The 14,852-nt window shown below is 39.8% G+C and overlaps 1 protein-coding gene across 3 annotated transcripts; it reads left to right on the plus strand.

Moving 5' to 3' along the window:
• Window positions 1–122: 122 nt before the first annotated feature.
• LOC120715812 (cell division control protein 42 homolog) lies at window positions 123–13,722 on the plus strand. Of its 3 annotated transcripts, XM_040002986.1 has the most exons (7): window positions 582–708; window positions 5,266–5,406; window positions 6,919–6,991; window positions 7,216–7,325; window positions 7,703–7,900; window positions 11,902–12,036; window positions 12,067–13,722. In XM_040002986.1, exons 2-6 carry the CDS (start codon window positions 5,302–5,304, stop codon window positions 11,989–11,991), a joined length of 576 nt encoding a protein of 191 aa, XP_039858920.1. In that variant the 5' UTR covers window positions 582–708; window positions 5,266–5,301; the 3' UTR covers window positions 11,992–12,036; window positions 12,067–13,722. The 3 variants fall into 3 exon arrangements, with proteins under 3 accessions (XP_039858921.1, XP_039858920.1, XP_039858919.1); XM_040002987.1 differs by lacking the exons at window positions 11,902–12,036; window positions 12,067–13,722 and adding an exon at window positions 9,150–11,838 and having other exon boundaries at window positions 123–708; XM_040002985.1 differs by having other exon boundaries at window positions 11,902–13,722.
• Window positions 13,723–14,852: the final 1,130 nt, after the last annotated feature.

Raw genomic sequence — 14,852 nt, forward strand, 5'->3', positions numbered from 1 at the left:
GTTAACTTTTTAGTGTTTTAGACTCTAGATGTGTTTTGGTTTAATGGACTGTGCTGCCGTCTAGTTGCAGACAGAACTATTGCAGTGCACGTATATAGGTCAAATGCACTGCAGCCGCGCAGTTGCATTTAATACGTCTGTCTTGTAAGTGCAGGCGTTATTGTGTGTGAAATACAGAAAATGAACATGTGCTTCCTTGTGTAACTTTTCTATGCTGTACATAGTATGAAAGCAGAACTGCTACAAAGAAAATTAGGAGGGCAGAACTTGGGTGCATGCCCAAATTATGAGTGCAGACTACTTAATGTATATGTACGTTTTGTAAGTCGTGTATAGCTTGTTTATTTTACTAAATGCAGGGAGAATATAAATTGAAACAAATTAGACAATGTACTTTATACAGTAAATGCTGTATCTACTGGTCTGATTAGCAAACGACACAGATGCTGTGAATGTTGATCTTGAATGTTATGTTGAAAAGTTATAAAATCAGGTTATTAATTTACTGGAACCACACACTACTTGGTTTAAACAATAATACCATTTTTAGCTTTTGGCCTCAGAAAATGAGCCTTAATGTAGGCAAATTGATTAACGTAATTACGTAGTTAGTCGCTACGCAACTCAACGTGTCCCTGTTCTGTTGACTGGGAAACCCCTAGCGCGGAGCTGCCAACGCCCGGCGTAAAGACACAAATAGAGGATACGGTATGGAAATTTTTTGCTCGTTTCTTATTACTATTTATTCTTTTGGCTAATGTTTAGGTCTAACTCTTGTCACTTTACTGTATAATATGAATTCCTAACACGGATTGTAATCAGCAGTTTATCAGTCTCATTCAGCAACAGCATCCGCTAAGCTTAGCACAGCTCGTTAGCTCGCAAGCTAATTGGGGAGGACAGTAGTTAGCTAGCGAAACAGGCAGAGTGTCTATCGTTAGACCGGTGTGTAAATAGAGCTCCTGGAGTTACTCGTAAAGAACATGCAAGTTTTTTAATTGGTGGTTCTGATGTTGTAATGATAAAATAAAACACCTCTTTGTTATTAAGATAAGTTGGTGACGAACCTAAGAATTGACTAGTTACGGTACGCGGTAAGTGGGTTAACAAACAGAATAAACGAGCATAACAAGAGTTTGGTTAAGTTGTGATTTTGTAGACAACATAGTCCCATCGTATAGATGGAAAGCGTAATGTCTGGGTACTAAGGAAAAGATTCATAACACTGACCCTGTAAAAATAGGGGATCAGTTGTAAGTTTATCGTTTTAACAGCGGGCAGGAAATTAGGCCAGACTGAGGCCGAGGATGTGGCCGAAATATATGGCTAATGCTACCAAGCTAACAGATCTTTATGTGGTAGTTATCTCTCAAGCATGAGGTAAAATGTTCCATAATAGGATATTTACATGCTGATCCTAACAGCTTGGCACACCACTCGCGGCTGCGTAGTTAAACATGTTATAAACTCAACGGAAGACAAAGTCTAGTTTGAGATTTCGGGTCGGTGATGTCAGATCAAAAATACACATGATTGAGGTCTGTTTTTGTCAAGAATCAGAGGGTAACATTCTTCCCCCCCAACGTGCGGAAGTACGTACATGTATCAGTGGAAATTAGAAGGAAGTTATGACCAATCCTTAAGGAAATACCTCCAACGTAACGATCATTACCGGTTTGTGTTTAAATGTACTGATATTTGATCATGTAGATGACATAAGTGTCTGCTTTAAAATAAATCCACACTGCTCAGAGGATTAGCTGACCCGAACATACAAAATCGCAAATTATACAGAGTCCATTTCAGTATGGCAGCTAAATATTTGGAAACTGTTATCAGGCTCAGTTGAGCCGCTTTCGCTATTAGTATTTAAGCAGGGCTGCAGTTAGTGCTGGCTGGCCTACAAACACAAATGTGAGGATTAAGTCTGGCGGCATTAATGCAGCTGCAGTCATCCTTTGGTGCCCATTGCCGTTGGCTTACTACATTGTTACACTTAGATTTATATTTTTTACTTTTACAAGATGAGTTGAGATTTTTATTCAGATTGATGGGACACACAGTAAAATACTTGTGTTCATACACTACTGTGTTTCATGGATGTCACGGTGTTCATTGTACAGTGAAATTGACCATGTATTCACCAACCAAAGAATTGCTGAAGACAGTGGCGCTTTCTCTTAGTCAGTAATTAGTTGACTTGGTCCTAAGACACAGTTTTCCTTGATGATGTGCGTTGGAATGTTGTCGATAAGTGTTATGCTTGATTCATCTGCCAACATCTGTAATAACAGTGTTCTTGGTTTTCGGAGACAGAAATCTGTCAGTTTGTTGATAAACCAGTGGTGTGTACTCTAAGTGGACTAGAACATGATCAGATAGCGCCTGCTACTTGTCCATGGTGTCTGCAGCAGTTTGCACGTACATCTACGCAGGAGTGTAATCCCAGCCAAATGGAGTGTCTTCACTTTTAGGATCAAGATGAGGCATAATGCAGTTGCTTTATATATTGATTTTTTGGGATCAACCTTGATAACATATGTACTCTGATTAATCAAGTTTTGCATGTCTGTTTGACCTTACTTACAAGTCTGTGCATTTTCTTGTTATTATTGTAGGGTACCAGTATGTGTTTTTACAAAATGATTTAAACTTGAAAAAAATCAAAGCCAACTTAGTCTCTGTTTTTTAGTCTTGTGTCCTGCTGATTTTACTTTGAAAGGCCAGACTCTTTTTGGTGGCACCAAATTTTTGTTTATATTGAGAAAACTGCATTTAGCATTGTGACACACATGAAACAGTTATCACAACATTAACAAATTCACATGAACAGACAAGCATTTATAGTTCAGCATTACAATTCAGTATTTTCAGGCAATGTACGTATGGTCAATTTTTTTGTTTTTACATATTAAAGTTCACATTATTCACATTATTTTATAAAATCCCTCCTAAAAGAACTGCCCTGTATTGCGTCACACCTGGAAAATTTCCAGCCGGAAGCGCCCATTGTTCAGTTTCCGGTAATGCTAGCTGCTCATATGATGCACTTGCGGTAATGGGTAAGCTCCATTAGCACGTACAGCTCCATTCAATTAGATATTTAACAGCTGTAATTGTGTTAAACATTGTTGTATTATAACAACATACTGGATAGAAACATGTTGTATTTTGTGATGAGGTTTTTGTTAATAAGGTGAGATTTGACTTGTGCTCAGAAAATGGTACACGTGTGGGGAAATGATTTTTGGTTTAGAAATGTTCATTATTAGAAGTGGACAACTTCATTTGATTGTGCTCTAATTGCTGGAATAAATCATTAAAGACTTACAAGGCATTTTAAACAATGACATATGCATTAGACATATGCAGTGGCATAGTGGTAGAAATCACATAAATCTGTAGCAGGTATTGCACTGATGATGACAGGGGAAAAAAACTTACAGGTCTAATGTAAAAGCCTTTTTTGAAAAGGAGTGGTATGTTGAAGATATTTGGGTTGTTAGTTGGGCACCTGTTTTAGCAGGTTCTGTTTCTGTGTTAAACACTGTAGCGTTTGGTGCCTGCAGTTTTGTCCCTCATGCTTCTCTCAATGACATCCCCACCCCCACACTGTGCTGCAGAGCTCTGCAGTGGCTTAGCACTGACAGACTGTAACTTACAGAGGAGAAATGGGGGAACAGTGTTGCTTGTGTACTACATACAGTGCGTTGTCTCTAAAATCAGGCACACACTGAACAATGTTGTCAGACCAAGAAAGTAGCGCTGTGACGTTATACACTACTTACCAAGAAACATGGAAAGACAGACAGCTTTAGAAATAAAAGCAAAAAAGACGAGCAGATGAAGTCAAGCAAAAGCTGTAGTTAAAGCTATACATAGTCATTTAGAAGTGGTTTGAGATGGATGATGATTGTTGAAGAACCATCAAATGACTGTCAATGAATATTGAATAGTTCTTTTGGTTGAGATTCCCATCCCTACGTAGAACGTGCTATTATATATCTACGATAGCCTAATATATCAGGAGTGCCCCAACCTCCTATATGCCTGTCAGTGACTCAGTTAGCATAACAGCAAAGCATCAGCCCCATCAATTAATTTTCTTTGTTGGCTTAGTCTGGTTCCTTTTCATAAATCACTTGTTGGTAAGTTTTTATTTCACTTAAAGTTACATAACAAATTGTTTCCTAGTCGAGTCTTCCTGTCCTCATTTTTATGCGCACTGTCTGCTCCACTCTTAGTGTGTTAGTGGGTGCAAACAAAGTGAAACTGAGAGCGGAGGAAAATGCAAATTAGAATGGCCATAATGGCAACAAGTGAAGAATTCACACTAAGCTGGAAGAAAAGTAGTGCAAATACATTAGCTTAATAACATATATATAATGAGCCCGTGTGCATCCTGTAATATGGATGTTCTGACATGTTAATATGTGTGTTGGTTTCAACAATAAAACACGTCAGTGTAGGTAGAGCCTTGGTGGTGTTCCTACTGGCTCACTATCACAACTGAATAGAACAGATTTGTTGTTTCTTTTATTTGTGCAATTTGAGCTTTTCCTGTGATAACAGTCAGAAAGAACTTTGTAGGTTAGCTTTACTCTTGGAGTTGTGTTCACATATACACTACATTCATGTTTGATGTTTTAGTTTCTAATTTTGTATAACAAATTAAAACAAATAAAATAAGATCATGAAGCCACCATTAGTGTTTTTGAGTCTGATCTGTTTCTCGGGCCATATGGGGAAGAGAGACTGCACCAGCTGATGTTTTCCCTTTTTTCCCAAATTTCCTTTCATGTTTCCTTCCTTCATTTGTGTGAAGCAGGCCTGTGCTGTGTCCAGTTGTTAAGCTGTACTGACCCTCAGTCCATTAACTGTAAAAAGCTCATTGGAGCCTTTCCAGTTTAATTCCCGTAGTTAGTGGAGGTTACTGGTTTTTACTTCATTTCCTGTGGCAAGTAAATCACGATTTGTAGTCAGAGTTTAGGTAAAAAGTTCTTAACCAACATTTTGTCTTTTACAAATAATGAAAAATGCCATCTGGTACTCAGCTTACAAAAAAATGGCTAGTCCTTGGTCCATGCATTTTTCTCCTAATATGAGCTCACCTCAAACAAAATGGTCCTATCAGAAGTCCACATGTATAATGTAGAGTAAAATAATAATGATCAAAGATGATATTTTTAAATTTATCTGTGGTATGTCTATGAAAGTTGTTCAGCCAAAAAGTAAATTATTAAATGTGCCTCTTTTCTTTTCCAGATCTTGAATGAGTATCAAAGACTGTAACACACAGCTATGCAGACCATTAAGTGTGTTGTAGTTGGTGATGGTGCCGTGGGTAAAACCTGCCTGCTCATCTCTTACACCACAAACAAGTTTCCCTCTGAATATGTACCTACGGTAAGTGCGTCAATCTCAACATTAGATTTTAAATGTTTTAGTTACCACATGTTCAACGAACCACACGCACGTGAGTTTATATTTGCTTGTTGCACAATTTACAGAAGATTCAGCTGGAGTTTGGAGTTTGAGTACATACAATGCTGTTTGCATGTTTCCGTTGATCCTGCAGAGGTCTGAACAGGATGTTTGCTATTGTTGACTAATTGGCCTTGACCAGTGTTGGGAAGGTTACTTTTAAAATATATTCCATTACAGAATACAGAATACATGCCCCAAAATGTATTCTGTAACGTATTCCGTTACGTTACTCAATGACAGTAACGTATTCTGAATACTTTGGATTACTTAATATATTATCATGCTTTTTACAACAACGTGAATGTACTATTTCTTGTGTGATTTATTACTATTACTGAAGGTCCGTGACTCCGAACTGTAGTAAAGGGACCTCTGACTAATACGGCGGGGTCCCTGTCGGCTTGTAGCCGAAAAATAGCTTTACTTTGTTGTGTGGGTCAACTTTTCTTGACAGAGAGAGGCGTTGAAAGACTGCTCCAACGGAACTTATTGTTTTCGGAGGAAAACACGAACACAGTGTACAGTCGAGTCTTAATAGCTTACTTACAACTGGGCTCGTCAGGCACTCTTCTTGGCTGCAGTGGTTATTATTATATTTACATGCTTCCAGCTCCCGTTTTTCCTCGATGACAACTCGTACCTTTCCACTCCCCTTTTTCTCCCTCCTCGCGCTCAAAGACCCATAACGTGTATGGCAGTCCATTCTCCCTGCAACACGGACTACACTGCCCATGATGCTACATTCTTTAGAGCTATGCTTGTAGCATTCTGCCTGTTAGCTTAGCACAGCAACAACAACGAAAAGGCGCTCTCTCACCCAGGAAACACACGGTCGCAGAGAGAGAGAGAGAGAGAGCGTCGCCCTGTAACCATGGCAACCGTAACGCTGCCGCCTGGAACAAAAGAACGTAGCTGTCAAACAAAACCCAAACAGTCCTGACCCGCGACAATATGAAACAGGAAAGTACCGCAGTGTAATCCATTTATTTCAACAAAGTAACTGTATTCTGAATACCACCTTTTTAAACGGTAACTGTAACGGAATACAGTTACTCATATTTTGTATTTTAAATACGTAACGGCGGTACATGTATTCCGTTACTCCCCAACACTGGCCTTGACCACTAAGTACGTGAATGACTGAATGTAGTGTGAAGCGCTTTGGGGTCCTTAGGGACTAGAAAAGCGCTATACAAATGCAGGCCATTTACCATTTACCATCAAAGTTGTGTTCTGTATGCAGCTTTACAAACACACAATCAGGTCGAAGAACCTGCTGGAATATGGTTTATTTGAAGGATGTTGAATAAGAGTAATAGACGAGCAATTTGAGTATATTATTTCTCAGCTCTGTAGTGTAAATAAATGTGTCTATAACTGTATCTTTATGCGTTATGAGTGGCTGAGCTGATTTTGGTCTGTGTGTTGCAGGTGTTTGATAACTATGCTGTAACTGTAATGATTGGAGGTGAGCCCTACACTCTGGGCTTGTTTGATACAGCAGGTATGTTACATTTCACTTTCTATTATAAAGTAGGAATCATGCTTTCAGAAGCAGCTTGTCTGTCTTCATACTGCAGCCACAGGGGAGCTTTAGTAAATGTAGAGTTTGTGTGATGTTTTCTTTCAGTCAGAGTTGTGCTTTCTGTTTTTGTTGCTCAGCCTCTGTTGGCTTACGTGCCGACCAAACAATTCGAGTTAAATATAATTTTTGTGTGGCTTCTCCAGGTCAGGAAGATTATGACAGGTTACGACCTCTGAGTTATCCCCAGACAGATGTCTTCCTCGTCTGTTTCTCTGTCGTGTCCCCATCCTCCTTTGAAAATGTCAAAGAAAAGGTAAGTGTGACCTGCTCATTTTGGTTTTTTTCTGTTAGTGTAAAAATGAACATGTTGTAACAGTTTGTTTCATACTGTGTAATATATACTGCATATTGTTTATTTTGTAAAAATGATGAATTATGGGTTGCTCAAATTTTACTGGCAGGTACAGTACTAATTAGCCGTTTGGTACAAAAAGTCAGAGGGAAGGGAACTTGGTTAAAAATGCAGTGCTTGTCTGAGGATGCAAATGCCTTAAAAAAGGGTTAAAATAAAGGGCTCTCTTCAAATTTCTAAAATAAAATTAACATTTTCCTAATTTTGTTTAATAAGAAAACCCCCCGGTATTCCGCACATGTGTGGTATTGTGCTGACTCTTGTATTTGTCCATTTAGTGGGTTCCCGAGATCACCCACCACTGTCCAAAGACGCCCTTCCTTCTAGTTGGGACTCAGATCGACTTGCGAGATGATCCCTCCACTATAGAGAAGCTGGCTAAGAACAAGCAAAAGCCCATTACTCCGGAGACAGCCGAGAAGCTGGCAAGAGATCTCAAGGCTGTGAAATATGTGGAGTGCTCAGCCCTCACACAGGTACTGTATATACTCGGATATAAAAGATTTACAGTCACACACACACTCTCAGAGACGAGTATGATGGATACTTCAGTGGCAAGAACTAAGAAAGTGGAGGAAAGAGGAACATGCCTGTACCCCCACTGTCCTGTGCATGTTTGCTCTGCATGCTGGTTTGATCTTGGTAATTGATGTAACTTGTGGGTTCACTGATGTTGCTAGTTGGAAATGATCCTTGCTACAGTAAGCAGACCTTCATTTAGGTAAACTGTTACTTATTCAGCTGCACTGGTCTTGAGCATAGTCACATGGTAGATTAGCCAACTTTTCTTAACAGTGGGGTGGATTTTAAGCAAATGCACTAAATGTTAGAGTTTAGGATTCTGGGTGAGCAGACCTAAAGCGATTAAAGCATAGGAAGGAGAGAGTTCATGTTTTGCAAACCTCTCCAGTATATGTGCTTGTTAAAGCCTGTGGGCTTTACACCACATCATGGACCAGCAATCACTCCTGGGATCAGCTGATGGTGTTTGCAGTAATAGAACAGGCACAAACACATTATTGTGTCAGCATTTTGACTAAATGGCAAAGTAAAATGTCTCTAGTTTATGAAGGCAAACCTGCTGCTAGTTAGTTGTTTGTTTGTTTGGTTTTTTTGCACTGTTTCTAAAGAGGACCAAAGGTAGACAGTGTGCTTCGTGTCAAATTTAGGAGCGTTTGACTTCTCTGTGGTAGATTTAATGTTGTATTATTGAGTGCTTGTGTTGACTAAATCAGTCAGTGCCTTTAAAGGCTTTACCTGCTCAGTTATGTCCCGAGTTTGTTTGTGTTGGCGTTGATGCATAACTGTTAGAAACTGAAGCACAGTAAGCATGACTCAGAGGAGAGCAGGTGACTTGGATCTCTGATTCTGAACAATAGTGTTGATAAAGCTGGGGTGCCCCCACCTCCCTGCTCTGCTCCTTCCTTCCTCTACTCCCCCCTATCTCACTGGCACAAAAGTTGCATAGCTGGTGATGTCATTTCCTGTTTCCTGTTGGGGATCTCAACACCCAGGTCCCCAGCTCACTTTCAGCCCCCTGTTAAACAACTTCCTTGTCTTCATTCAGTGTTGACACGGCTGCACGGCACTCCTCGTCTTTATGCTATGAAACCTTCCTCCTCACTCTGCCATGTTCCTCTTCTTCTCCTCCTCTTTGGTCTCTCTCTCTGTGTTTGCTCTGCTAATTGCACTCTTGTTCTCTTCCCTCTCTTCCTGTCGTCATAGCGAGGGCTGAAGAATGTTTTTGACGAAGCTATCCTAGCTGCCCTAGAGCCACCTGAGACGCAAAGAAAGAGGAAATGTTGTTTATTTTAAACTTTCTGTGCCACATCACTCATGTCTTCTTCCTGTCATTGCTGTTTATCCGTTTTTCGTTCCCTTGCTCCACTTCTCTCCTCCTTCCCATTTTCTCTCTCTCTCTCTCTCTGCATTTGCTGCTTAAAACTCTCATCTGTCTCAATCTCAGTCATCTATTAACAGATCCACCAGTTTGATACTCACACTGCTGCTCTACTCTGCATCAAGATTGCGTTTCTCATCTTTGTTCTGTGGCTTGTTAAACTAACCAGAGGCCTTTCTGCACTTAAAAATACTTGTTGCCTTTTCTAATTTGGTTTACTCGGCATCATATCTTCATATTTTTCTTCTGGATTAGTGTTACCACCTGCATCATTTCACATCCTAATTCTTGGACCACTCTGTGTCTTAAACTGTTTTCACACATGAACTCTGGACAGTCAAACACAGTTGTCCTTACAGTTAAATTCTGCACACAGATACCTCCTTCATTCTAACATGGACTTAAACGCCACCACGCCTCTGAATTGAACTCATTCTAAAAGATGAGATTAAACATTATTGTGTGTGTATTTAAGAGCCACTGAAAATTGATCGCAGTCAGTGACCACATTTTTTTAAACGTGTCACTTTCTGTAGTTTATAGTGCTCCAGACACATAATGTTAGGGTGCTGAATGTAGTAGCACCAGCAGTCTTCTTTCCTTTTTAAAATACAAATGGAAAAAGAATAGAGCAAAACTAGCTAGAAAATACAAACTGTAAGAACTCACACATCTGTGCAGTGCTGTTTACTCACTGCTGTCTGTAGGCTGTTGACACAGTCTGCAGACAACTTTCCACTCTCTATGTCAGAGTGCTACAGGTCATCTGTTTTACTTTCCACATTGTTTGTTTGTAATTTCAAATTAAAGAGAAAGCAGAAATAAGCCTAACACCAATATTAAAATCATACAATAATAAAATGTGAATAAATAGCACAGCAAGAGCAGCAGCTGTGTACATTGACAGTCATTCACACACTGTGTTGAAACAGCCGGGTCGGTAAAGCTGGTTCATTGTGACACCGTCTGAAAGGTTCGTGTGTGAAAACGTCTTGAGTTTAGCTTATTAACAAGACCTGTGTCTAACAATAGGTGGCTAGTGTCTAGAAGGATACATCCTTTGTTTGGGATGGTCCTCGACTCTTCTCTCTGCTCTGTGCGAGTAGTAGTCGGTGTGAAGGTGGTGGCTTTACAGGCTGAGATTGAGCTTACACTCAACAGAGCTTCCATTTCTAATGCTAGAGTATTTTTTATACTTCTACAGTTATGTTTAATTTATCAGAATCTGAAGTGTGACTGTGGTTTCTCACGCAGGGCTTTTAACTGCTCAAGTCACCTATGGGAGTGTCTGACCTCAGCAGACATTGCTATGTGCTGGTGTCATGGTACTCTCATTGATCTATTTTATAGCTAAGCCACACTTGATGATACTTGCAAGCCGTGTTTAGTGACTTATTTCGCTTTCTCTACATATAACATCAGTGTGCCATTACCTGTGGTACAGATTGTTGTATTAGAAGTCTATATAATAATAAAAGCTATAATTGTGTGAAATGACTTGTGAACTGAATTAATAAAGGACAACTTAACTTGCGCTCATCTGGCTTCCGTCTTTTTTCAGTGCCGTGTCAGAAGAATTTAGTAGTTTGGTCAGCTGAGATAGGCAACGCAGTGCAGCTCTGGTTACCTCACATGACTGAGCTCATGACGTAAGCAGTTCTGCTCGGGTTAATACAAAGGTTCCCCTCTTGCACTCGGCAAGTGCTTGATTGTGGTCATGTGTTTGGAATATGAACCAGTGAAGTCAAGAAAAAGTTCTTGTTTGCCGTTGTAATGTCAAGGGTTATGTCCTGTTTTTCCTCCACTTGCTTGTTTGACTTGCCTTTGATTTCGGCTGTCTCAGGTCAGCTGCACTTTTCAGACATGCATGTGATTTGTGTTGTTGACACTTAATCCCTGATCTGGCTTACACCACTGAAAACACCACAAGACATAGTTTCCCACACACAGACTTTACTTGGGAGGGTACTCCAGGGATGCTGATGGCTAACTAAGTATAGTGTGTAACTTATTTTTTATTTACAGTGTGATCGATTTAGTCACTGCTAAGCATGTAGACTAATAATATAAATTCTGTAATGCAATTGTTTGGTTCCGCAGTCAGATAAACTCCAACTAAACTATGCTGGACTGCAGCTGGTCAAAGTAGACTTTATTCTACTTAAAAGATGTGCTTTAAGGAGTTTAATGTAGAGGCAGCAATATTTGCGTATTATTGTCACAGAGAATGTGTGCTATTATTTTAAAAAGCACGGGTGCACCTCCTGTGTCATTTGTCTGATTCTGTGGGAAACACTACATGACAGTCTCCTGACTTGTTCATTGCAGATCCTACTTGGAAATTTTATGTTGTTGTTTTATCTTTTTCTTTGCATTCCCACCAGCTTCCCCTCTTTCTTATGAAACCCCTCTGAATTACCTTCAGTGTGTTTTGATTTTTCACTGCCCCCCCCCCCCCAGTTGAAGCCATTTCTGCCTTTTGTTGCAAGATCTTTTTTTTGTTTCTTTTAAATCTGTGTGTGTGTGTGTGTGTGTTTGCGCTGCTCCCTCATTCTGTTTGTATGTTTTTGTTCACAGAAAGGACTAAAGAATGTGTTTGATGAGGCGATATTGGCTGCATTGGAGCCCCCAGAGCCCAAGAAGAAACGCAAATGTGTGCTGCTATGAGAGGCTCCTACCTTTCCAAAGCACACACCCCCTTCACTCACGCATACACACACACACACACACACACACACACACACACACACACACACAGAAATACACACGTCTTTAAATACATACATCCCTGCCTCTCCCAAACCCCCCTCCCTTGCTCTGCTAAGGCTGCTTGACAGCATTGTTTTCCTTGTGGAAGACTAGGAAGAAAACAGCCTACCAAGTTTCAGATAATTCTCTGCAATAATAACAACCAAGCTTCACCCCTGCGTCTGAGTTCGGGATAAAACATGAACGTTACATGGCCAAGAAACCAGTGAGGGCTCAGACAGGGATCCAGATACCAAGCATACTCACAAGTAGAAATCCCTCTGTCGAGCTTTGGATAGCTGATTTCATTAGTTCAGTCAGTGTTGTGGCCTAATCGAGTTCTAGCTGTCCAGCCGTGTAGTCGTCTTCAGCCAATGTAAGGGTTTCGTGGACATAAGCCCAGCCCCAGCCCCTCCCAGCTGCTTAATTAGCAGCTGCTCATGCTGCTGTTCCCGTCGCCTCAGTTGACGAGCACGCTCATTGCTCAGCCCCCCTCTATGTTCTCACTCAGCACTACCACAAGAGATGCTAACAGAGTAGTGTTGTTGATTTTGTTTGCCAACACCTCCTTTATCCCTCAAAAAGTCTGAGATATTTACTCGATGTTCCAAGTAGACGCGCTCTTAACCACTAGGACACCGTGGGGGTTTGACACAGCTCGGTAATTCAGTCAAGGCTCCATCAAGCCTTACCTCCACAGTACAGAGTAGCAGTCTTTTTAAGAGTGTGGAAATCACTTGAAAAGCTAAAGGCATTCATTAGTAATGGGTCTCATAGTCGACCACAGGAATTGGCCTTTTAGATGGAGGGAACTTAAACAGTGTTAGCAGAACAAGCGGTTGTTCTTCATGCGTTGCCAGGGACCAAGTAGAATACTGTTTTCACATTGTCATCACCGTACACTGAGAACGGGCATAGCAGAGACAACTGTGTTAAATGACGAATGCTTATTGGCCAGACAACAGATGAGCAAATGTGAATTTTCACCAGATTTCTGTGCCAGGTCAGAATTTGGTGCCTGTAGTGCGTCATATCCAGGCAGAGGTGTGAGGCCTGTTGTACCTGTTCACACTGTACGGCGCTGCATGTAGCTCGGCCTTGGTCTCTGTTCTAAATGATAGGTTTAACAGATGTAATTATAATGTAAGCTGGCACACAATGTTCATGTAGGCTCCAGGTGTTTTTACCAAAATCTGTTTTTCTTTATCATTTCTGTTTGTGTGTTGTTGTTTTTTTTAATTTTGTTTTTTTTTATTATTATTTCATTCATATATATATATATATATATATATATATATATATATATATTAGAATAAAAAAGGTTACTTTCACTCCTTTTACATTTTAGGGGTCGGAACTCATCTGAACTCTCACCCGCCAGTTTATACCAAGTAAACCTCTGATTGGTTTAGCTGAATAAAAACCTCCAATGGCAGCGAGACTGTTTGGTAATGATTATTTGTGATTGGTTGGTTCTTGTTTTTCTTTACTGGTGGCTTAGAGTTGGGTCGACGTCCAGCCCAAGTCAGTAAAATTATTATTATAACCTGTTGTTGTTTTGGTGCAAAACCAAATGCTTTGTCTAAAGTCTTTGTTCTTTGTATATGCATTCTTTTCAAAAATATTAAACTTATACCTTAATTGCCTTTACCACTTTGCACTTGCTGTTCTTTGTTTTTCCAGCCAGCAGGTGGAGCTGTCTAATCACATCTCCATCGTCTATATCCTTCATTTGAAGCTGATAAATGAAAATGTTGCAAAACGCCCACAAAAGTTCACTGAAATGTTTTGGGTTTTTTTCCATTACAAAAACCTAAAGCATCATTAGAAAAAATATTAATTATGTTGACAGGTTTGAACAGATTTTCAGGATTGCATTGTCAGAATATTTAAGTTTAGAGGTCCGTACGTTGGGAAGGTGTGTGTTTACCTGCTGAAAACTACTTTGCTTAGCATGTTACCATGTTATCCTGATGAGAGACGAAACCATTTTCCTACTCATGGACTCATGGCCCGTTTTTTTTTTTTTTTACTATGTATCATTGGTGATGCTCTTAAATTGAAGGGGAAAATGTAAGTTGTCTCCATTACATACAGTATTCATCTCATTACATAAGTCTTACCTTACATGGTAGTAAAGTATAGCCCCTTGTATATTTGGAGGATTCCCAGCATGCCAACTTTGATTAAGCTATTCTGTAATACTTGGCCCCTAATTAAAATACTGATCATAGTTAAACTGTCTAGCCAGATTTTCATTCTTTTCAAAATGAAAGTGCACTGTTACTCTAGTGACTCGATCCAGAGGTTCAGCCTCAAAGAGAGATCAACAAACCAACTTGACTAGGTAGGATTTTTTCCTTTTGTAAGATAACATATATTAATTGGAGCCTTTTTTGTTTCTTTTCTACAAACCAAGCATCCCCATTAAACTACAGTGACTAACACCTTGTGACGTTACCTTGCTTGTGTGCATTAGAATTATCCATAGACTATATAAAAAGATAGCTGTAGCTCCCAGCTACAGCTATCCATCCATTAAACTTCCATTCATTTTAATGGCCAGTAGAGGGCAACTTCTGAATAATTCAGATTATAGAAAAATCTAAAGGAAAACAGCCGTGCTTTTGCTCATATAGCACCAAATCTCAATAACAGTCACCTCAAAGTGATTTAGAAGGATACAACCCTCATTGGGGAAATTCATGTATTCCTGCAGCAAAGTTACAGGCAGATGGAGCATCCGGATTCATGGTATTATTATTAAAGGTATTATTTAT

The sequence above is a fragment of the Simochromis diagramma genome, unplaced genomic scaffold, assembly GCF_900408965.1.
Source record: "Simochromis diagramma unplaced genomic scaffold, fSimDia1.1 OVJJ01000646.1, whole genome shotgun sequence".
NCBI classification, from domain to species: domain Eukaryota; kingdom Metazoa; phylum Chordata; class Actinopteri; order Cichliformes; family Cichlidae; genus Simochromis; species Simochromis diagramma.

Excerpts from the sequence above, each read along its gene's own strand:
- LOC120715812 (XM_040002987.1), top strand. The coding sequence starts at position 5,302 with ATGCAGACCATTAAGTGTGTTGTAGTTGGTGATGGTGCCGTGGGTAAA. Across the intron at positions 6,992-7,215 it reads GGGCTTGTTTGATACAGCAG|GTCAGGAAGATTATGACAGG; the intron begins GTATGTTACATT and ends TGGCTTCTCCAG. Across the intron at positions 7,326-7,702 it reads TTGAAAATGTCAAAGAAAAG|TGGGTTCCCGAGATCACCCA; the intron begins GTAAGTGTGACC and ends TTGTCCATTTAG.